The sequence below is a fragment of the Manis javanica genome, chromosome 1 (assembly GCF_040802235.1).
Source record: "Manis javanica isolate MJ-LG chromosome 1, MJ_LKY, whole genome shotgun sequence".
NCBI lineage: Eukaryota > Metazoa > Chordata > Mammalia > Pholidota > Manidae > Manis > Manis javanica.
The window spans coordinates 162,412,017-162,436,735 of NC_133156.1; the positions used below are offsets into that span (position 1 = coordinate 162,412,017).

Consider the following 24,719-nt stretch of genomic DNA (forward strand, 5'->3'; position numbering starts at 1 on the left):
CCTCTGAGCCACCGTCTTGGCTTCCAGAAACAGGGCCACGCCTGGAGGAATCAGGCTGTTCTGTCTCATCAGAGAAAGTAGCTCCTGTGTGAAGCGCCTGTGCGAGCTACTATAGGGGGGTGAAGGCAGGGTTATCCTGCCAAGAGGTTTCCAGAGGCTGGCGCCACATGGAAAGCTCCCAACCATTTACCTTTCTAAGGGAGTAACCTAGAACCACCCCCTGTGGAGAGGCAGATTTGAAATATGTCATCCTGTGTAAAACCCAGAGACAGCTTGGGAAGACAGAGTTTGACAAAAGGAGAGAGTTATGTTGGCTGTGCCCATTTCCTGTTGCGAAGTTAATTATTGGCATGTCTGCTCCTTGCCCCATGAAGGTCTCTCTAGTTTCCTCACTCCGGCCGCTGTCTCCAGACCATTTGAGCGATGCCACTGTCTCCCCCCGGACCTCGGACAGCAGCCTGGCGCCTGTGGCTGACTTCGACTATCCCCCAGAATTTTCCTCCTGCCTGGACAACTCTGCGGCTAAGCACAAGCTACTGGTTAAGCCCCGCAACCAGCGGTCAAGCAAAATGAGGCGGCTGTCTTCGGTAATTTGGCTTCTTCCTACACACAGAGGCAGGGTTGGCCGGCTTGGTAGCCCCCATCCCATCCACTCCACCTCTTTCCCCTTCAGGGTCACCTGCCCCCTCCAAGAATCCCCCATGGTCAGTGGGACCGTGCTGCAGGAACTGGAGTTGCTCATCTTTTTCAACATAAATTAGATCTGTCTTCCCTCTGCATAAACACCGCATTCATTCATTCATTCATTTGCTCTGCAACACCTACCAAGCCCTGCTATGTGCAGTGGGTCCACTGCCTTCCAGGTGCACTCAGTGTGACGTCCACACTCCAGGCCTGGCATGACCTGGCCCTACCTACCTACCTCTCAGACTTCCCCTTAGGCCCCCTTTCTCACTCAGCACATTTTGGCTTTCCTTCTGCTTCTGGAGTTCCCCAAGCTGCCTCTGGCCTCAGGGCTTGGTACATGCCGTATCTCCTGCCCCAGACACTCTTAGCCTTAGGGCCTCAGCTCAGAGGCTCACCGGACCGTCCTGTGGAAGGCAGCTGCAACTTCCTGTCACCACATTCACTGCCTTCATAGCACTGGCCGCACACAGAAGTGACCTTGGTAAATGCATGTGCTCACTTGTTTATTGCGTCTTCTTTGAGACCTTGTCCAGCTCTACTTCCAGCCCTAGAGCGATGCTAGTCACAGAGCCGCCATTCAGTAAACATTTGTGGGATAGATGAATGAATGAACAAAGAATGAATGAGTGGATGACAGAAGAAGCTGAAACACTAGTGCAGACACCTGCCTTGGGTGCACAGGATTGTGCTGTGTAAGGACAGACCGCCCTTGGCATGTGCGATCTGCGGTGATCATCAGCTCTTAGTTCTGGGAGCCCAGGCCTCATGTAGAGAGTGCTTTGGCTTCATAGTGCTGGTGCATCAGGGGGCTGTGCAGTGTTGTTTCCCCTCCGCTGCCTGGTGGTGCCTGCAGTGCCTCACCCCTGGAGGAGCTGAGAGCCAGGGTATGGGGCCAGCCTGGCCACAGAGAGTGACCGTGCTGAGGAGGAGGTGCTCACAGACCAACATTCTCTCCCTCCTTCCCTCCAGATAAGATTGTGGGGTGTTGATGAGGTACGCAGGAAGCTAGGTGCTTCAGCTGGAGACAGTGGGTGGGGGCCTCTCAGGATTTCAAGGGCTCCCTGGAGAGAGAGTGGGCTTTCCCCTGGGCATGTGGAAGGTACTTTTTAAACTCATGCCAGCAAGGTTGACTTTTGAGGGGACCAGTGCTGGAGGAAGAAGTGAGCTGTGGTGACCTTCAGGCTAACGTACAGGCTGGGACCTGGGCACTTGTATAAATGTTAGCACATGCGGTGCATTTACTGTTAAAGGCTTATGTGATGGGGACAGACATGGCAAAATCCAGTAACTCTGACCTCATGCTGAGTAGGGCCACAGGCCAGGAACAGAGCCAGCTCCCTTTGGATCTCAAGTCTGGGCTTGATTCCCATGGGGATGTCTTCTTCCTGGGCAGGGGGACGTGTGGCCAGCCACAGCCTGGCTGGGACTTGGTGGCAGAGAGAAGTGGGCTCATCCTCCTGGTGGAAATGCAGCTTCTCCTCTCATATCCCCTGCACAGAACTGTACCACGCTTGCTTTCTTTACTTTTGAACTTAACTCTTAACCCCATTTTTTTAGAATAACAGAAAATCTAATTTAGTCAGTCTGGCACAGTCATTTCTTAATTTAAACTGTCATTTCCATATTGTCCCTTCCTTTTTCCCTTCCCTTCTTGGGAGGGAGCAGTCATGGATACCTTAGGTTTTTGGAGCCATCCTGTATTTTCCTGACTGGGCAGAGGTGTCTGGCCAGTGGTCATCAATGTCACTGTTGGGTCCTGAGTTAGAGGCCTCTAGCCTCCAGTGTCCACAGCCCCCTTTGGTCATCAGGTCCCTCTTCCCAACCATGAGGACCTCCTGGGGCCCCGGCCCCTCTCAGGGACCAAGGTGCTTCAGATGTGCTCATTCTACTCCAAGGGTGAGGACTGCCGCCACACTGCCTGCTCTGCCTAATCCTGGGGACTGCTGTGAGGGGACAGCGAGGTCTAAGTTTGCTGTGCTTTTCTGATCCTCCATAACATGCAGTTTCTTTCTCCATCACCTGCCAGGCCTAGGCATCTTCAGAGTCTCCACTGAATCTCTTCCTACTGCTGCCCACGTTTGGTTCTCCGTCTGGGCAGGGCAGTGGTCATGGCCTGGCCAGGCATTCTCTGACTCTGTCATTAGTGCAGTGAACTCTTTACTCCACATCTTGTAGACTCTGAATTTTTTGGAGCTCCAGGGGAAAAAAGGGGATTTCTTACCTTAAAAAACCCCATCTTGCAAAGTAAAACAAAAAAATCTTGGCTATCAAGACTGTGACATTTATTACAAGTTTGAAAAACACATCCAAGAGTGCATTTGGCTGAGTCTGTCTGTCTCCACCAAAGCAGAGTTCAGGAAAGAGAAGCACACAGAAGACAGACGATGGTTGTTATCTGAGCATATTACCCCACTGTCAGAACTGTGCCCTGTGTGTGGCTCTGACGGAACACCCGGAAACATTCATGCTGACCTCTCACCACCCAGGCGGGGCCTCATCCCAACCCAGGCAGAGCCAGGAGCAGGGAATAATAACTCTGAACAGAAGCAGCATGATTCAATGACTAGCCCAAGGTCACAGAGCTGGCAGAGCTGGCAGCTGCAATTCCCAGAGCCCAGACAGAGATTGACCCCACTTCTCCACCCTGGCACTGCTCCCTGGAGGTGTCCTCTGCCCAGAGATGACAGGGACACTAACCCAAGACTCCATTTCTGGCAAGAGGAGACAGTCTCCAGCTTGGGGCAGGCTGAGCAATGGGTCCTCAACTTCCACTTCCTCAGGGGGCGCTAGGGTGTGGAGCTGCTATGAGGGGGCCAGAGAAGGGGTGAGAGGGAGACGTCAGACACAGAGTGGGCGTCCGTATGTATCCTTGCTGTACCTGGCCAGAGAGGCCGACCTAATCAGAGGCCACTTTGTTCTCTGCTCAGCGTTGGAGTCCACCCTCCACACCAGCTTTCATCCTGCCTGGCCATTCCACTCCTTGTAGCTGCCAGTGTTTCAGGCTGGGATACACCCAAGCCAAACCTGCTCCCCAGCTTTATGCTGACTTACCGTGGGTTCCAATAGTTTTAAAACATGACCCACAACCTAAAGAAGTGTCAACATCAATGATTTCCTGCAGTAGCAAAAGGCCCATTAAAGCCTTTTGAACCTATAGGTTTTGAAAATTCTGGAGATTTCTTTGCACATCTGCCTCTTTTTTAAATCCTGAGGAATAGGATTATGCATCTTGGCAAGAGCTGGCTCAGGTATTGTCACTAACATCTCAGTTGTCTCGTGTTCTGTCAGCAAGCAGATGCCAGCTGGAAAATGTTAAAATAACAACAGGAAACAACAACAAAAACCTATTGCAAACACTCCCTGAGCATATTTCCTAACAAAAGGGGAAGGAGAGAAGTGTGCTTGGGTGACAGCTATGGGACTCTTAAGTCCAATGTCATGAACTTTTTTAAAAAAACGATCAATCTCAACACCCTCAACCTTAAGGTTGTTTTCACATACTGCTTTTGAATGATTCATGATCACCTCGATTTCCTTTCCTTCCTAAGAGAGCAGGAACTGATTGTATGGTAAGGAGGAAGTTGGACTAAATCTAAATTCCAGAGACCTTTCAGAAGAAAAATGCCACAAGACAGTGTATTATTGTCAGGCCAGTAAGGCTTCAGGAGAGCAGGGAGAGCCATCAGCTTCAGGGAATAGGCAAGGCTTCTTGTCGGAGTAGAAGGTGAGACAGTTCCTAGGGGTGCTGGTAGACCACCCTGGCAGTGTGGAGGAGAGGAGCCAGCCAGTCACTCCAGCCCGGAGTCTGGCACACACAGTAGTGGGGGCTTGCCTTGATCTGAGTAGGGAGTGGGAGAATCAATTGAAGACCGGAGAATTTAGGACTTTAAATTGAGCTGAAAAGTTTGGACTTTATCCTGTAAGTTGTGGTTTGCCATTGACTGTGTATGACATGATATGAACCATCTTTTAGGCAGATCAGTCTGCCTTCACTATGAGGGTGCATCCCTTGAGAGAGGGGGGGAGCATGGAGGTGGCAGACTGGCTCTGAGGCAACACAGGGTCATAGAGAAAGCACCAGCTTTTCAGCTGAGCTAAGTTCAGCCTCTACCAAGGTACGGACCTCTCTGAGCTCTCACTTCTCCAAGAACAAAGTGGGAATAATAATCCTTTCCTCACTGGGACGAAATCAAAGAGTAAATGAAATAGCAGGTGTAGGTTAAAGGCAAGGCAGACACCTGGCTGATTTTGGTCCCCTTCCCTTTGCTTTGCTCTGGAGAGTAGTGTCCTGGGCTTCTGTAGCTCAGCCACAAAAGCCTTAGGCAATATTTAATTTGAGGGCATAGCTGCCACTGTTCTGCTGAAAGCTGAGCTTGTGAGGCAAGATTCCAAGTAGGCCAGGAAGGAAGGGAATAACAAAAGACACCTGCATGTGAATGTCTACTTAAGTGCCAGCTCTAGAGACAGACCACTACGTTTAAACCATATCAAGCCCATAAAATGGGAAAGTTGTAGGCTTACTAATATCTGACATAACCATGCTGTCTTTTGTCTTTTATTTGTCCTAGCGGGCACAGTCCGAATCCCTGAGTGATCTGACCTGCACTCCAGAGGAGGAGGAATGTGATGGGAGGCACTTACCCAAGGTCGGCGCAGAAGAGAACCCGAGTTCTGGACAGCAGGATATGGTACCTGACAGGGGCCCCATGCCAGAAGGACCAGCCACCACTCTGCAATCTGGGGGGCCCCGTGCCAGACGGGCACGCTTGCAGCACTGCCCGGCACTCAGTGCCAGCACTGAAGAGGAGAGTCCCCCTGGGGACAACCCCCCCAGCCTCCCAGCCACCCCAGAGGTCACTGAGCCTATGTTCATCCCAGCCCCCTGTGCAGAGGGCCCCTGTCTGCCAGAGGACTCCCCACAGCCTAATCCTGACAGCGAGAACCAGAGTGAGGCCCTGCCTCTTGCAAGCACATGTCCGCCAGTCGAGGACACAGCTGATGAGGTGTTTTGTGCTTCTGGAGACGCTGACAGTGGATTATCTCCCCACGTCCCTGAGATGGACATGACACCTCCTGAGACCAACCCTGCCACCACCTTGGAGACTCCCTCAGGTCTAGACCCGCCACAGCAAAGTGTGCAGGAGGAGGGAGAGCCGACGCTGGAGGCGCCCGGGACAGAGGGAGCAGGGACAGAGCCTTCCGAGGCCCCCGCGGCAAGCCCCCCAGTCCCCAAGAGCTGCCTGAAGTCTAAGGCCCCGGTGGCCGGCACGCGCCTCCCCGCGCCCCCGACGCCGCCCACGGAGGAGCCCGCGCCCTGTGTCCCGGACGAAGGGGCTGCGTCCCGGGGGCGCCCCGAGGCCGAGCCCCAGCACGCGGGCCCGGCGAGCGGCGCAGTGGAGCGAGGCGGCGGCGGTGGCGAGCAGCGGGGCGCGCGGTTCTCTGTGTCGTCGGGCCGGGCGTGGCCGCGCGCGGGCGGCCCCCTCCAGCTGCAGCGCCCCCGGGCTGGCGGCTCCGGCCCTGCGCGGCTGCCCCTCGGGAGGAGCGGCCCGACCTGGCGCAGCGAGGCGGCGCTCGACGACCTGCAGGCTCCGGCCGAGCCCGACGACGGGAAGCCGGGCCCGCAGAAGCCGCCCTCCCCCTCCGAGCGCGGCCCCCAGGACTCGGGGCCCAGGGCGGCGGCGCCGGCCAGGGGCCCCCGCGTTGCGGCCGCCGGAGACCCCTGCCCGGCCGCGCGCGGGCCGCCCGCGGGTGAGGCCCGAAGCCCCTTCCCCGTCAAGCTGCGGGCCACGTCGCTGTCCTTCAAACACAGGGACGCGCCCAGCGCGGACGTCAGAGGAGTGAAGCGCCTCAGTGCGGAGGTCAGGTTAGAAAAAGGAGGGCTGACTTTGCTCCCGAGGGACGACAAGTGTCAGGCGGGGAAGGCCCCCGGCCCGCGAGGCGCCCGGGCGCCGAGCGACCACGGCAAGGCGAAGGCCCGGCCGTCGGAGCAGCCCGGCGCCAAGCCGCCCCTGCCCAGAAAGCCGCTCCTGCAGCCCCTCACCCTGCCGCCCGCCCCCGCCGCCCCCGAGGCCGGCCCGCGGGAGCCCGGGAAGGCCAGCAGGACGGCGGAGAGGAGGTCGCCGCACAGGGGAGCTGGTAAGAGCTCCGAGCTGGGGAGCGGCCGGGCGTGAGGGGGCATGGGAAGGGGCAGGGCAGAGGGGACCGTGGCAGCTGGGTTACCTTGCTGGGCTGCACAAAACATGTAGCCGCTCGGGGCAAAGAACTGTGCAGGGGAATTGGAAGAAAAAGCTGAAATTCCTCATGGTAACCACTAACGTGTGTGATCAAGAGTTAGGAAGGGAGGAGGGGAAACAAATCCTAGGATGTGGTTGGTGTAAGTTCAGAGAAGTCAGGAAAACGCAGAGATTCATTTTGCCGCATATTCCCTGAGAGGAGATGGGCCACTCAGTGGATCACTCAAATGCTGCTTGCATTTTTTTTTTTTTTTTTTTTTTTTTTTTGCCTCTGAAGCTCAGTGAGGCCCAGATCCTGGGAGATGTGTGACCTCATAGGTGGAGGCACTCCCTGGGCCTCAGGCACTTCTTGCTTGTAGATGAAGCATCTGCCCCTCTACCAGCTAACATCCTTCTTACCTTTACCCCCAAGGAAGACCTTCTTCCTGTTTAAATGTCAGGCCCAGACTCCTATGGGAAGCATCCCGTATATGGGATCACAAGCCTTTGTAAAATTGTGAGCTCCCCAAAGGGTGAGCATTACCTCCTGTTTCTGAAAAGGAGACAGTGTTAAGATTGGGGCAGAACATAAGAATCTTCTAAAGCAACTGTCTTTTAAAATAAGCAGAGACAAAAATAGATGACCTCCTATATCTTTGACATTTGTCACTTTTTATAGTGTTTCAGATGAAACAGGAATCGGTTGGAAATGCGCATCATCAGCTGGAAATGGGCATTTGTGGTGGAGCTAAAGAAACTGAGTTCTTTTATTGGTGGAAATCGGGGGGCCAGAAATGAAATGACACAAACAAAGCATGTGTGCATGTGATGAGGGCCCTCAAGAGAAATTTTCCATGGAAAATTTTATTTAACAAACAAAATTTTCAGGATACTTTAAGTGGCTACTGGAAGTCCAGGATGCCACCTCAGCACTGCATCTGTGAGGAACTAGAACCCAGGCGTTTTCCTAGGGACCCTGCACCCTAAAAGGAAGATGAAGGGCACATGGACAGAGAAAATTAGTTTATACAAATCAGCGTAAAGACAGGTTCAGAGAAATTCTAATCCTGCTTCCCTCCTAGGAAGTTAGTAATAAGGGCAGTGTGTAAAGTGCTTTAGGGTCCTAAGATGAACTCCAGGGATGCAGGCAGCTCCAGGAAAAACCGTCAGGAACATGCCTTCCAAGAGCCTGGTTTCCGGGCCTCCCTGCCTGGAGCTGCTTGGCTCAGCTGTAACTTTTAGCTGCTGCTGTGCTGTTAGGATAATCAGTAAGGAGCTCTGGGGTAGGTTCCAGCTGTAGCTGATGATCTGCTCTGCTAGTTTCCAGCGAGGTTATTGAAGCAATTGCAGAGTGCTTCAAAAAGCTGTTGAAATAGCAAGGAAGAGGGGGTTTGCTTTGCACAGATAAAAGCCTGATATCAGCACCATCAACCTTCATGGCCTGGAACTGCAAATGTCTCTCAAGGGCTTGCTGGATGAATGGAATGTAAACACAGGACACTCAAGTTCATAGGCAAAACTGGAAAAGAAACTTCAGAGGGCAACACCTGACACATTAATAATTTATAAACTTCCTCAGCCTGCACTGTGTAGGCTTTGTTCGCTGTCAAGGGCCTGGCATGGTCTGTAGTTAATTAAACACCTTAGGCTTTTTTTCCTTTCACTTATACAGTACAACACAGTGTTTATTAACAGCTTTGCTTAAACAGTAGAAGAGAATTGTCCATTTATTAACAGTCTCTAAGCCACAGAAAATAACCAAATCAGATGCACTGCATAGTGAAAGAATCTAGGTTACTTTAGGGGACATGGGTAGTGATTTCAATTTCAGTGCAAAGAGAGGAGGGGAAGAATTGCCCACATTCTGCTGAGAACCAACCCTCCCAAGGGGGCTTGATATTTGAGGGGCAAATGTGAAGACAGGCTGTGGCTGCTATCTGGTTCCACTTAGGACCTTGGGGTCTGGGGGCTGCCTCATGCAGAACAGAGCAAAATCTCAGATTCCATGTCGTCAGACCCCATTACTTTCCCAGACACTGGATCTGCTTAATTAATTATTATTACTTCTGTTATCCTCATTGCTCCCAAAATATAGCAGCTGAAGGCAATGAAATTCATACAAAACATACAGATAACAAAAGTTTTAATAATAGTATCACTTAGTTTTCCAGAAATAACTAATTATTGCTGGTTATTATCTCATGGTGGCAGGCACTTTACCCCAAGTTCCCAAATGAACAGCCATCTCCCCTGTCCCCCTTCCAGAGGCATGAGCCATAAAGTTAGGTTATTGAGGTGTCCTGGATGGGCACACAGTTCTGCCTTGGGGACTCAAGCAGCTTTATCCCAGCATCCCTGCTCATTCCCCCTCCTCTCTTGCATGCCCTGTCTTCCTCTCTGAAGGCATGGAGAAAACCTTCAGTGAATGAGGTAGGGAGGACTGGATGATCATTGGAATAAACAGAGGAGCCCAGCTTGCCAAGTGGGGTGGCCTCACAGGGCCACATCAGGGTGGTTACTGCAAGCCCAGTACAGCAATTGTGGTCATCCATGCAAAGCAGAGCTCTTCATCTGCTCATTTGCCATAGGAGGTGAATGGCCTGGGGTTCTCAGCCTTTTCATTTGTGCAGGAAATGAACCCATCCTGTTGGGCCGGTCCATCCCAGAGTCTAAGTTACAAGTTGGGAAGCAGCTTCCTGTACACAGGATTAGAATTAGAACAAAGAAGTTAGAGATTCTCATGTGGAAAAAAGGTAAAATACAAAATGCATATAGAAAAAAAACAGTCACTTATGTTGGCCTTCCTTCGAGTCTTTGTTCTGGGGGTGTGTGTGTGATTTATTTTTTACGGAGTGTGGTCCTATGTTGGGTATTCTGGAGAACAGCTGAACAGATGGCCATTCTCACCTGGGAGCCTCATTGGATAACCAGCCTCAGCCTCCTACCCAAGCTCACTCCCTGCAGACTGGGCAGGCGACCCAGTCACACACCCAGGCCTCTGACCCTCTTTCTCTCTACTCTAGGACTCACTTGTCCATGCACTCATTCTTTCAACAAATATTTCATGTATTTCTGCTATACACACAGCACTGTGCCAGCCCTCAGAAGGCAGTCAGGAAGCAAACGAGGAAACACACAGGGGCCAAGGAGCTTACCGGCCTGAGAGGGCAGAGCAGCTAGATGCCACATCAGAGAGTGGATAGATGCCCGTTTTGTCTGTGGTTATCAGAGGCACTTTCTGAAGGCAGTGGACTCAAGGACTGCCACCTGCTCTGATGACAGTTCAGATGTGTATTCAGGTTCACTTGTGTTGAATACAAGGGGTTTTTGGAATCACGCTAAAAAAATATATTCGTGTATCTTGAATTCTTAAAGAAAACCAACTCTGTTCAGAATATTTCTTTTCAGCCTTATCCTTCCCTTTGTAGACACCTCTGAGCGAGTGCGGTCAGCACCTGGGCCTCCATTCCTCCGCCTGCCTGTGCTCCTCCAACCACTGTGGGTGTTGTCCCACCCTTGCTTGTCCCCCAGTGCAGTGACCTCTCTTCAGAGCCCCTGCACAGGAAGCATCCCAGATTCACGCCTGTTTCCTGAAGTTCTCTTCCTTTGATGCCCTTGGCCACAGCAGTCAGCCCATCACCTTCGTGGGCATCTCTCCCCAATATCTCAACATCTATGATTCAGTTTATTGACACCTGCCACACCCCAGATCATTTCCCTCATGTATCCAAATCCTCAACCTAGAGTCCTCGGGGTCATTAAAAGTATTTTAAGATGGGAGATACCGAAAAGCCTAAAAATCATACGCACAATCACCTTGTCATCCTACTGCTTTAAAATTACACAAAAAGGAGCTTGCAGTTCTGACCAAGATAAATACACGCCACCCCATCTCTCCCACTGATAAAATTAGGAACTCTGTGTGAAGGAACATCAGAGGTCTCTGAAAGGTAGATGAGAGTCACTCAACCAGGTAGAGAGCTTGGGACCTTGTGATGACCTGGCAGTCAGTGCTGGCGATGAAGCACCACATCCCTCCGCCACTGCCCCTGTGGTATCAGCAACCCCTCAGGCCCGGCTCTTGTGGCTGCCTAGGTCCCTCTGCTGCTTCCTGCCACAACCAGCAGCAGTACCCATACCATGGGACAGCTAGCTAGGCAGTCCTGGCCCTGCTCCAGGGGACTGCCACCAGCTCAGCAGGGCTTCCCCTATGTGCCAGTACTCCCTGCAGGATGGAGCTCTTGATTGCTGCATCCTTGTGCCAGGCAAGTGCCAACAACAAGTTGGAACCTCTTGTCCTGGTGGTAGTGCAGTGGTGTCACTTGTGGGCAGAGCTCTTTCAACCCTTCCAGCCACACTCATGAGCACCAGCAAAGAGGCACCGATATCCACCCACAGCAACACGTGTGGGTCAGAGCCCCGTGACTCTCCCATCACCACTGCAGCAGAGATCCAATAGCAGCAATGGTGTGGTGGGGGTGGCCCTATGGGCTCCTTTGTCTCGCCGCTCTACCGTGAGGTGGTCCCAGCCACGGGATGGCACAGCTGCAGAGGCTAAGCCCTGGCTTTCTAGCTGGAGAGCCCTGGGGAGTGGAAATCACAGCAAGGAGACACCTGAGGAGGGGTTCTTTACATATGTATACAAAGTCCTGGGCTCTTCCCCGAGTTGCATCTGCAGGAACTGAATAGAATTAGCACAGCAGAGCCTTTGAGAAGTAACAGGACTGAGTCTCAACATACTACTCAAAATGTCTAAGATACAAAACAATATTATTCAACATACAGAGAATCAGGGAAACCTGAAAAATTCTCTAAGAAAAAGGCAATCAACAAACACCAACACTGAGATGATCCAAATGTTAGAATTACTAGACAAAGATTTTAAAGCAACGGTTATGCCATTTTCCAAAAGGTAAGAGTGAGCACTCTTCAAATGAATGGAAAGATAGAAATTCTCTGCAAAGAAATAGAAGTTATAAAAAAATTAACATTTTAGAACAGGAAAATACAGTAACAGAAACAAAACATTTTTTGGGAGAGCTCATTAGTAGAATGGAGACAACAGAGGAAAGATGCTGGAACTTCAAGATAGATCAATAGTAAATCTCTAGCCTGAGCACAAAAAGAAAAGAAAGAAGAGTAAAACAAAACAGAGCAAAGACTCAGGGACCAGTGGACCAATATAAAAAAAAAACCCAACATTCATGTCATAGGAGTTTCTGAGGAAGAAAAAGAGATTTGAGTAGAAGAAAACACCTCAGAAAATAATGACTGAAAACTTTCTAAATTTTTGTGAAACAAATTTAAAAGCCCTGCTTACTCAGGTAAATTACTTTTGTGCCTTTGTAAAAAGAAAATTGTCTGTATTTGTGTACGTTTATTTCATCTTTTCAACAAATGGTTCTGGAACATGTGATCATCAACCCATAGGCAAAAATACAAACCTTGGCCTGTCTGATATCATATGCCAAAATTAATTACAAAGGAGTCACTGAATTAAATGCAAAATAAAACTATAAAACTTTTAGGAACTTAGGAGAAAAATCTTTGGAACCTAGGACTAAGGCAAAGAGGTATTAGACTTGACATCAAAGCATGATCTATAAAAGGAAAATTTGAGAAATTGAACTTCATCAGAATTAAAAACTTGCCTGCCAGAAACCCCTTTCAGAGGATGGAAAGACTGAGAAAATATCTTCAAACCACATATCCAATAAAGGACTAGTCTCTAAGATACATAAAGTGTTCTCAGAACTCAACAGTACAAATCCAAAAACTGTAATTAGAAAATGGGCAAAAGGCATGAATAGATATTTCACCAGAGAGAATATACAGACAGCAAATAAGCACATGAAAAGATGTTCAACATCATTAGCCATTAGAGAAACACCAATTGAAACCATAGTGACATACTATTACATACTTGTTAGAATAGCTAAAATAAAAAATACTAGTAATATAGCACACGCTGGAGAGAATTCAGAGTGACTGGAACCCTCATACATTGCTAGCAGAACTGCAGAATGGTACAGTCATTTTGGAAAACGATTTGGCAGCTTTTTACAAAATTTAAAATACATTTACCTTAAAACCCAGCAATCCTGCTTCTAAGTATTTATCCTAGATAGATGAAAACGGGTTTACACAAAAGCCTGTACATGAATGTTTATAGCAGCAATATTCATAATCACCAGAAACTGGAGATACCTCAAATATCTTTCAATTGGTCAGTGGGTAAACTGTGGTACATCTAAACAATGGCATATTTATTACTTAGCAATAAAAAGGAATCAACTATCGATAATCACAGTAACATAGATGAATTGTAAATGCATGTGCTAAATGAAACAAGCCAGTCTCAGAAAGTCACAACTGTATCATTCCACTTATATGGCATCTGAAAGAAGCAAAAATAGAACAGATCAGTAGTTGTCAGGGGTTGGAAGTAGAGGCAGAGCCAGTCTGCTAGCACAAGGATGACATTGTTCTGCCTCCTATTCGTGATGGCTGTTACAAGTATGTGTTAAAAGTCATGGAACTACATACAACAAAAAAGATTGATTTTACTGCATGTCGGTTTTGAAATCTTTTAAGTGACACAAAAAGGTGATAGTGGCCTCCTCTCCATCCCTCTCCGCACCTCCCTAATCCCACTGCACAGAAGGAACCGCTGTGAACAGGGTCATCCACCCCTTTCCCATGCCTGTGGCAGTCACAGCTACGTCAATGTGCACATGCAGGTAGAGGGCCGAGTCCTTTTTTTTTTAACCACAAAGACGCTATTCGTGTTGGCTGCGGTTTATTTTCATTCCACAAGCAGTGTGGGCATCTCTTCTGATCAGAAGGAGTTACTCAAACTCATTCTTTTTAAGGGCTACATAGTAATGTGTTAACCATTCCCCTACTGACAGGCCTTCTGATGGATTTGAGATGTTTTCCATTTGCTAACAGTATTTCAGTAACCATTGTTGTCTGTTTTTATCTCTTTGTATTCACACTATTTCTTTAGGATTGATTCTTTAAAGTGGGTTTTCTGGCTCACAGGGCATGTAGTTTTTGTTCAACAGACAACTTCAGTTGCCCTCTATAGAGGTTGTACAGGTTTATACCTGTTGCAGCAGAATAGCCACTGTTTTTCCACCCTCTCATCGGCACTAGGTGTTGGCAATCTTTTTTTGTTTCCCACTCTGATGGATGAAAACATAAGTCGTATTTTACACCTGGCTCAGCAGTTCCCAGTCATCCTAATGTGACTATCTCTACCCCCACCCCCAGCTAGCCCCCTTCAGCCCTCATCTTGTTTAACCTGACTCCTGTGGTACCTCCCCCCACTCCCGCTTCTCAAGGCACGTGTCTAAGCATGGAGCTTTCCTTCTCAAAAATTCTTGAAGCTTTCCCATGGTATGTAGAATAAAATTCAAACTCCTGGGTAAGGTATTTAAGGCTTTTTAGATTCTGGCCAAAGTCAACCCTTCTGCTTTCCTAATGGCCACACCTTGGCTTCCTTTGGTGTCTCTCTCCTCCAGCCCCACCCCTGCACCAGCTCCCCTGGTGCTCAGCACATGCCCTGCTCACTGGGGGCTACAGGCCTGCAGTGTGTGGTCCTCTGTTGTGTTTGCACGACCAGGTGCAGGAACCAGGGAGAGAAGCAAGCAAGGTGGGGCTAGGGGGTGTGAAGGGCTGAAGGGCACTGAAGGTTTTGGAAGTTTTACACCAAGGTCAAGCCCCAGGATCTGTGGAACTCTGAGCAAGTAGGTTTCCTAACCTCTGAGTTCTCATTTCCTCCTTTGTAAAATGAGGTTGATAGAAATGCATCAGGCAGCAAAAACATTTTAGCTTCAAAACATCATGCAGTTTCATACAGTACAGTCATACTTTCCTAAGGAGGTACCAAAATACCCTCATCTGGGCTGCACTGAACAGTATATGGGAATGGGACTCTCCCTGTCCTGGTTTTCATGAAGGCCCCAATGCATAAATACAAGACCCCGAGAGAACACATGTGCACAATATCGTGGGGAGTCACCACCTGAGGCTATACAGGGGTCCTTGGAGGAAAGAGGAAGAAAGGGGATTTGCAAAATACTTTCTTCAGGGAACATAGCTACTGTTCTGTGAGCCCCAGCTCAAGTGTAGGCCCTGGGAATCCACCCCCATCCAGTCTACAAGGAGGCCTTCTATGAGACTTCTTGGAGAACTAGATAGCTGTGCACTACAGCCAGGCAACGGTGCTGGACTCAGGCCACCAGGGGCCATGGAGCAGACACGGCTATCACATCACCCACCTGCGCTCTCAGAGCCCTGCCTGATGGAGAGGGCAAAGGGACACTGGGGGCAGGAGATGGGGGGAAACTGAGTCACAGCCAGAGAGGTGCAGTGGAAGATGGAGTCATTTCCAGACCCCAGCCAGGCCCAGAAAGGAAAAGCACACTGGCAGGGGCCAGACAATCCCTGCCTGTCCTCCTCTTCCTACCCGGACCCTTAGCCCTTGGGGAAGGAGTCCCTGCCCCAGCTCAGACACCCTGCATTCGGGGGCACAGGAGACTTAGTGCTCACTCAAAGTAGTCATGTTCCCCAACAGCTCTCACCTCTTAGAAAATGAACAAGCTACGAGCACCGCTTAAAGCCACAGTGGCACTTTTTCCTCCTGCCATGTGGATTTGAAGATTGTGAGAGAGGAGGTATGTAGGTCAGGGGAAGGTGGGCTTCCAAGGAACTGGAGTGAGACAGAGACCCCAGCAGTGGCTCCTGACCTTGGACTAGGGAAAAGGGGTGAGGACAGTTTAGCCCTGGTGGCCTCGTGCTGGTGGCCAGAAAGAGGCACTCAGACATAGTTTTCCCCCTCAAGAGCTCCATTTTGCCAGGAGACTGCAAATGAATCTATGTGTGAAGAAGCAAGTTCTCTGCCCTTTCTCATGTGTGGAGTCTCATTTAGAAGAAAAAATGGAAGCAGGAAGGGGAATTCGGGGCAAACCTTTGGAGGATGGAGGGAAGAAGGAGATTGGTTGGGCAAGGGGGCAGCAGTACAACAAGCAAATGGGCCCAGGACCCCAGATGCATTTGGGGCCCCAGGGGAAGTGAGGAGGATGGGCTGGGTCTGCTGATGAGGCAGAGGATGTCCTTGGGAGAGCCCTGGTCCCCTTGAGTGGCAGCCTTGCCTAATGCAGTATACAGCCACCTCCGCAGCACACACTTGTCCCATTTACCCTGTGTGGACAGGGAGCGGCCTCTTCTTTCTGGTCTCTAAGCACCAAGGGAGTCCTGAGTATCTTCGAGTAGTTTTTGTCTTTTGTTTTGTGACTTTTTACTGAAGAATGATACACATGCAGAGAAATGCACAGATCATATGTGTGCCACTGAATGAATTTACACACTGAACGCAACAGACAATAAACAGAATGAGACCAGTACCCCACAAGCCCTCCCAGGCTCCCTTCCAGCAGGCTCTGGAACTCATTCCTGGGCTTTGACCAACCTTTGGCCATGGAAGGCCAACTCCTCATGGCTCTTGCAGGAGAGCTTGCATGTGCACCGGAGAGATGTGTTAGCTTAGGAACATCTTTCCTGTCTGTGACTTAGCACCAACCACGGGGCCTGGTGCCTAGTGGGCACTCATCAGATATAGTCCCTTCTCACATTTGCAGGAGTTAACGCTCTGTAAAGGCAAACATTGAATTAGTGAATGCCGAATCACTGACCCTAGGGGAAATCCGAGTTAGGTTCCTGTGAGTCTCCAATTGCTTTTTTGTCAACTAATCAACACATAACCTTGTTTTATGTGTTTCTGTGTAAAGACACCTTATTTATTATGTACTGTAGATTCATTAACATCTGATTTGCAGCCGACAGCTCTATAACTTGGCCTGAACGAAGCTCAGGTAACGTGTATATTTTTTCTGTAAGGCACAACACAGCCTTCTGCTTAAGAACACTAGACAGCACTTCAGCACTAGACGTGGGTCTATTTTAAATGGTAAAATCACCAAAAAAAAAACCCCACAGGAATGCAAAAAATGTAGCACTAAGTATCCCATAAACAGGACACTTGTTTACAGTATGGGAGCAGAAACAAGAAGGAAACAGCACCCCCATGTTCAGCTGGTGACATGCACATTGGAAATCTTTCACTGCTCTGTGCATGTCTACAGATGAGCATGGTCGTGAGTATGGGTTTGGGGGTTACACATACATCTCAGAGAGCAGATGAATTCTCAAATATGGAATTCTCGGACAGTGAGGACTGGCCCATTTTGCTGAATGAGAAAAGTGATGGTGATTAGTTTAATTTGGAGGCAAAACTAGGACACGGCCCCATTACACATCATTAAAAATGGGAGCTTTGCTCACCCTCAAAATGCTCAGCAGTTATGAGATGAATGCCCAAGTGAGCATTAAAAACCCAAGTTCTGCGGTAAGATCACACAGCCTGGCTCATGGACAGAACCGATGAAGAGCACTGGTATGTATTGATCAGGAGCTTCTAAGTAAGCCCAGGACTGACAACAGATAAATAAACGCTTAGAAAAAGAAAACCCTCTACCCTCAACTTTCATACAGGAAGCCTGACAGAAAGCCTCAGCGTGGGTGAGGCCTGTGTGTCAGAGGCCAGGACCCGCCCACTCCAGTGGTTCCCTATGGTTCTGGTTACGCACCTGGTTCCCTCCCTGGGGGCCAGGGTCCTGGCAGTGGATCTGGAGGGGACCAATGGGGAGACAGAAACTAAGGACGTCTGCTCCTTTACTGAAGCGTCCAGGCACCGTTCTGGCTTCCACTACTTCTGACAAATGGTGATGATGCATCCACTTTACATCAGAAATCTTAGAGAGTAAACCCAGGCCTCTCTGTGGATGGAGAGCTGGGAATGAGCTGTTGCTATGTGTTTTTAAGATGACAGCATAATGGAAAAAGATTTAGAGGAGTCTGCCAAAGCGTTTATCAGCTCTCTTGGGTTATTGATTTATAGGAAACTTTTTCTACCTCTTTATGCTTTTATCTGATTTCTGAATTTGTACAATGTGCCTGTGTACTTTTATAAACAAGTGTGGATAATGTGAAGGTTCCTGTGGCCAGGATTTTCACCTGGCCCTGATCCGCTAGCTCAGTACACACGTGTGGGCCATACGTTGTTATTGGCTCTATATAAAGAGCTCTGCCCAGTGCTCTGGGCTGCACAGCTGCAGGAGAGCAGAGGCTGGAGTGGTGGCAGCGCCAAGGACCGAGACTGAGACAGTTGTGCGGGCAGAGAGGCCCAGAGGCAGAGACCAGTTTGACGTGTGCAGATGCGCTCTGAGAGGACAGGATCCTAGTGATTGACCTGCCACCGTGGAAATAAAGTTGGATATAAACGCTTTCACCCCAAGAATGTTCTATTGTCATTCTTGGTCTCATTGAATCCATAGTGAACTTGTCCCAGCTGAAACCCATTGGCAAGGCAACAAGAAACATTTTATGGAAGGAAAAAGATTCTTAAAAATTGCTGCTTCAGAAATAACATCATATACCAAACTTTTAAGAGGTGTAAGATTCCTGCCGTCCTGCTGTGTGTGACCTTCGGGCAAGGTATCTGCTTAATTTTCTCAGCCAAACAGCAAGAAACCATGGTAATTTACATGATACAGCCCATTGCCTCTCACTCAGAAGATGGTTTTTTTCATAGCACCTAATTTCCAGGCAGTTGGGTCCTGCAAGTCACATGGGTGTAGACCACTGTAGTCCCACCTTACCCCACAGAGGGTCATTACAGAAGTCGTTTGAATGAAAGGAACACTACCTTAAGGCTGAATTTTAATAGGCACCCAAAAAAAGAAGAAGGAAAAAAAAATCACCAATTAGTAAGCCAAAAGGAAGTGATAAGAGGAATCAGCCTCCCAGAGGGGTGGTTGCTTGTCTGTAGAAATGGTTTAACAGTGAGGATTTTCTGAATGGTTAACTTGAGGTCTTCCCGAATACAAATAGCTTGGTTAAAACATCAAAAGCAAGTTCAGAAACCACCGGTTCTCCTCCACATTTCATTTAGATTTCTGTGTAAGGGTCTGTTTTAAGAATAATCTCCGTGGTAGGCTCGCAGGAAGATGGATGAAAACTGTGCTGCCATCTTGCGCCGTGTGAAGCCGCATCAGGGGCTGCCTGCCAGCTGGGCTTTCCGTAACAGTGTCACACGGAGCAGCAGAGAGCGGGATGTCAGTGTGCACAGGGTGACTTGAGCCCACGGGCTGGACAGCCTTGTTCAGATCTTGCTGGCCCTCACACTGTACCCAGCCCTTGCAGAGATGAGCCGGATGGAGCACCTGCCCTTAGGGTGTGACTCACAGGGCAACCAGGCGCACATGGCATTGAGATGCAGTCCGCTGGAATGATTATGGGCCATGCCCTCGGGATCCGAGAGTCAGCCCAGAGGCCTGGCCCAGCAGCCGCCTGGGGGGCACCCCAGGGCCAGCTGTGGTTACTGCAGGAGGGACAAGTGCTCTTTCCATGGCGAGTGGCCTACTGGTCTCCATCATGCCATGGGGAGGATTTGATCAAAGTCTACATCTCCTCAAGTGGGAACAACAATAACCACAGGAGCCAGAAACCAGCAGCAGCTGTGGGGGAGCAGCTCACACTCCAGCACACACAGGTGTGCTCAGCGCTTCCCATGGACCATCACAGTAAACAAATCACCCAGGAGGCATAGGCCACGGATTACCTCATTCAGTCAAGACCGCATTAGGGGATACAGGTGCTGCTCTTTCCCTCACATTACATTGCGATTGAGTCACAGAGAGGATCTGGAATTTTCCCTAAATGCCCCTTGCTAGCCCAAGGCCCTAATCCTCATCCCAGAGGCCCCAGGGAGGAAGCAGTCCTTGTTACCATAGCCGGTTGTACAACTTCCAGAACATGATCTCTTGGAAATTAATGCTTGAACAGTAGAAACACTTTCCAAACTAAATTCTTGAGGTATGGGAGCATGCTAAGAAGGAAGGAATCTAGAGAAAAGCACATTTATAAACTGCTCCTCATAGCCTTAAAATAACAACAAATGAATTACTATTTTCTCTGATCAAAGGTTGCCTCCATAGGAAATTTTAGTTAGGGCAAGCTTTGTGGCAGTTGCAGCTTCCTGTGTCTAAAGTGTTCAGTACAAACTTCCGGAAGTTGCACTCCACATAGGCTGCACAGTATGTCAACTTGCTGCCTTGCTTTCCCAAGCAATTGCATTTGGGGGAGCCTGTCTCTTTCAGACCTCCTCTGTAGAGGAGATCACACAGATACAGACTTGAATTGCTGGTTTCCTGTGTGTGAGAAATGCCCCTGGCCCACTGGCTGCAAACCCAGACACATGTGACAGTTTATACCTGCTGTCATTTGAGAGGAGAAATTGAGATGTTGGATCCCATTAGCCAATCCGCAGAACTTTACAGTTGTCTGGGTATTGAGGCATAACAAGGTAAACAAATGAGAGTTTTCAACCCCTTTTATGTAATCTGACACCACATCTATATTATCCTGGGATTAATGACATTTTGAACACGTGTAATCTCAGAGGCTCTTTTATGGTCAAACCTTGACCATGAGTGTCCCTGAGGTAGAGCTGTGACATTGTAAGGCCTTTAGCCCTGAAGCCTGCCTTTAGCATACTGGTTAGCATACAGTGCCAGGTACTGTGTTAAATGCTTTCCATGGATTATTACATTGACTCTACAATCACAAGGGAGATTATCCATGTCTTTATTCCCTTCTCCTTCCCTCCCCTGGTGTAATATGGCACACACACCCCAACTCTGGTGTGGGTGCCAAGTACCAGGGTGGGTGCAGATAGAATGGCTGCCTAGGCCTCTGCTACAGCGAGGAATGGTTTGTCACCCTGCTGCTCTGCCTGTGCTCATGTGGGGCCAGGACTTATTGTGAGTTACACAAAGCCCCAGGTGGAATTTCCGGCTTTCTCTCTGGAATTTCTCTCTGAACCGTGATAGGAGCTGGTGTGGCTTTATCAGGGTCCCTCTGGCCCGCTTACATTCCCACAGAGTGGGAAAGGAGAGAGTAGAGAATACAAGGGAAGACCGCCACTCAGGGAACAGAAGGGGGAACCAAGAGAGACATGGTTGGTGAAAGGTCTTGGCTGCATGCTGGCCCAGGGCTCCCTGATGCTGCTTTCACGGCTTGCCTCTTCCTACACTGGCACAGCCTGGCAGGGGGATGGCGCTCACTCACTCCTGGGGGTCTGCCTGCGAACTGCTGACTCACATGCATGCATTACACATGCACAAAGTATAGCCAGAAATGTTACTACCCCGCAGGCAGGCGGTGCAGCAAGCGACCCTTCTCAGCTTGGGGTGAGATCTGCCAACAGGTCAGGAAAGAAGAGAAAACCACTTCTTGCCAAGCTGAGCCTAGTTGCATTGTTTATAAAATTGCAGTTCCCATGAACAAACTGAACGGGAGCATAGGATTTGCCTCAGGTGCCCTGAGATGTCAGCCTGGAGCCCATCCACAAGGGTCCCAGTCTTAGCACCTCCCCTCTCCCCGGGAGTCCCCAGACTTGCTCTGGGACCTTGTATCACCATGGTCCCCAGGAGTTAACTGCATGGGCTTTGTTCTGTATAACCTTCTCCAGTGATTTTTTAAATACTCTTTTTGGCTCAAAGAGGGTAATCCAAGCACATGGTGTAGGAATTCACCTGAGCTATGTCTTCTGCTCTTGAGCTGAGAGTGACACTGAGCTGGGAGGGGCTGGAGAGCCGGCCTGGCACCTGGGGATGCCGGGCTCCTAGGCACTTCTCAGCCACTGTTCGGCCTCTAGCTTCTAACCTGTAATGGAAATTCTCTCTTCACATACACTTAGTCTTGACAAAACTATGTGGAATAGTTTGTTGACGAGGTAGTGAGTTTAAACCCACAATGAGATCTTTCTCCAGTCTGCCTGCGGTGTGGCAAAGGTGCCTGGCCAGCATGCGCCGGGTGGAGCCTGAAGGATAGCACAGCCAGGTGGCTGGGACAGGAGAGAGCAGAGGGTCACTGAAGGTGAAGAAAAGATCAAAGGAGGCCTTTTAAGAAAAAAAAAAGTTAAGAAGACAAGAGACTCTAAGGACTCTCTGGAACAAGGGATTGAAAGTAAGGGACGAGAAATGTGCAGATTTTCTATGAAATACGCAACCACCTTCTGGTGCCAGGCAGTTACTGGTTCTCTGGACAAGAAATGAAACAAAACTGCGTCATTAATGAGCTAATGTGAAAATGGTACCTGGTATGTAGTCCAACCCCTCATCACCTCCTGGACTGTGGTCACAGCCTCCCTGCCTCCCATCCCTTCCCAACCAGACCTGCTCTCTACCTGGCCCCAGACTGTGCCCTTGGTTCAGACCCCTGTGGCTCCCCTTTATGGAGAGGAAAAGGCCAGAAACACTCGTCTCGGCTGGTCCCTGCCCAGAAGGCTCCTTCTCCAGGTCCCAACCCCAGAGGGCACCCTCACCTCCTACCCACCAGCCACAGACCCAGTGTCCACACAGCACTCCGTAAATTGTAGCATTGTCCAATTTCCACCACAGTTGCTTGTTGGTGGTCTCCCCCACTAGACTTTGGACTTTTTGAAGGAATAATTTTTTGTCTATTTTTCCACCTTATCATTTAACACAGCCCTTGGCATAGCAAACAGTGGGGAGGGGGATGAGCAGGCGCCAGGGAGCAGAAATGTCCAGCTCTGACTGGGAAGAGAAAGCAGGGCTGGACTGTACGTTTGGAAGTAATCTGGGCAAATGTGAGCATTGAAATCCAGAGTGGAACCAAGAGAGCATTTGGGGAAGAAGAGAAGAAAGTTGTTTGGGCCCCAGGAGGGATTTCCAGGTCTAGGAACAGGAGTCAGCAAGGACTGGGCAGGGAACGCCTGAGGACAGGCCTCGAGAGAGAAGTTGTGTGGCTGTGTCAGAGCTGTGGGGGGGGCAGAGCAGCGTGAGCCTGGGGAAGGCCTGATGGTCCATGGTTCAGAGGCAGCACAGATGGATGGTGCAGTGTTCCCATGCTGGCTGGGCAGGAATGAGCTGAGCAGACGTGGGCAGAGGCCATGTGAGTCGGGGGCAGAGGAGAATACGGAGACATTTCTCTCTGAGCTGTGGAAGATGCGAGCCAGCCAGGAAGGAGTGAGCAGCCAGGGAGGACCTGAGAGGCTAGAAGGGATAAAGGGATAGCAGGGAGAGGGGGCCGGCAGGGTGAGGACTAAGGGTGCAGTAGGGGAAGAGTGAGAGCTGTTCCCAGCTGCGCAGGCCAAGGAGGGGTCAGCGTGTGAAGCCAGAGGCCCTCCTCACCTCTGACAGGGGAGTGAGGCTGGCAGGGCCATGATGGGGTCTGAGAGACCAGGTTGTATGGGCACCGGAGGCAGAACCAGATAGAGTGATGTCCTATACACACCAGAGCAAGTGGTGGCAACTTTCGGTTTTGATCACGCATTATGAACTATAAACAATCAGGTCAGGCCACACAGAAGGGTGGCACCAACTCACCCCGGCCCCCCGCCTGGGCTGCCGAGGCGGGGACACTACCCTCCCCTGGCAGGGAAAGAAGGAAGGGGCCAGTGTTGGGGCAGAAAAGTCTGTCTGGCGTAGCGTCACGGGAACCTTTGAACTCAGCGCACTTCTGCTAGACCTGTGAGAAACCACTTATTTCCATAGGTTTCCTTGAAAAAACAAGCTTGCTGCTCTTTTCTGTTGATGAAGGCAATAAAACTTCTTCATGGAAAATACAGAAATAAAGAAGAGTTGAAAACTAAGGAAGGGAGGTGGCCCCCAGTTTTACCTGCCCCCAAAATAAACCCTGTGAATGTGGCAGGGAGCTCAACTGAACCTCATGGGTTTAAAGGCACTATTTTGTTTCTCCAGAACAGTAAAGAAAACAACCGGGGCTAGTTTTTTGGTTTTTTTTTTTTAAATATGAGAGATGCATGTGCTCATCAACATCTATTATTTATTTATTTATTTATTTATTTATTTATTTATTTATTTATTTATTTATTTATTTATTTTTGAGAGGGCATCTCTCATATTTATTGATCAAATGGTTGTTAACAACAATAAAATTCTGTATAGGGGACTCAATGCACAATCATTAATCAACCCCAAGCCTAGTTCTCAACAGTCTCCAATCTTCTGTAGCATAACGAACAAGTTCTTACATGGTGAACAGTACAAGGGCAGTCAGCACAGAAACTTTCGGTTTTGATCACTCATTATGAACTATAAACAATCAGGTCAAATATGAATATTCGTTTGATTTTTATACTTGATTTATATGTGAATCCCACATTTCTCCCTTATTATTATTGTTATTATTATTATTATTTTTAATAAAATGCTGAAGTGGTAGGTAGATGCAAGATAAAGGTAGAAAACATAGTTTAATGCTGTAAGAGGACAAATGTAGATGATCAGGTGTGTACCTATATACTAAGCATTAATCCAAGCTAGACAAGGGCAAAACATCCACAGATACAGATTTCTCTCAAAACAGGGTTCTAAGCCTCACTTCTGTTGATCCCCAATTTCTCACCTGATGGCCCCCCTGCGACTGTGCCTGTCTTAGGTTGTTCCTCCCTTGAGGAATCTTACCCGTCTCTGGCTAACCCAACTGGGGCTAGTTTTGGTTTCACTCTCCACAATGGGAAAGTTATGCTCACCATTTTTAAAAGGAAAAAGAATAATGGTGTGTCTGCACCTTACAAGCAAATCAGAAATCGGATAGTATGTGGTCCAACACAGCAGGCTTACATTAAAGAAATGTTATCTATTCATGGACTTGCTTTTATCTCATTCCAGAAAGTATCCTACAGGAGGAAGTAGGCTTTAAAATGTG

At 49.2% G+C, this 24,719-nt stretch overlaps 1 protein-coding gene across 7 annotated transcripts in view; it reads left to right on the forward strand.

Annotated features, from left to right (window-relative positions):
* Nucleotides 1-24,719, forward strand: part of CRACDL (CRACD like) — a 117,715-nt gene that overhangs the window by 89,753 nt on the left and 3,243 nt on the right. For 5 of the 7 annotated variants that reach the window (XM_073239927.1, XM_073239934.1, XM_073239938.1 and 2 more), the window contains exons 6-7: nt 375-587; nt 5,256-6,822. In XM_073239927.1, the coding sequence (XP_073096028.1) occupies nt 375-587; nt 5,256-6,822 (1,780 nt within the window). Of the gene's footprint in view, nt 1-374; nt 588-5,255; nt 6,823-7,578; nt 10,304-10,327; nt 24,374-24,719 lie in introns of those variants that run through there. The other 2 variants (XM_073239943.1, XM_073239950.1) reach the window with 2 other exon arrangements.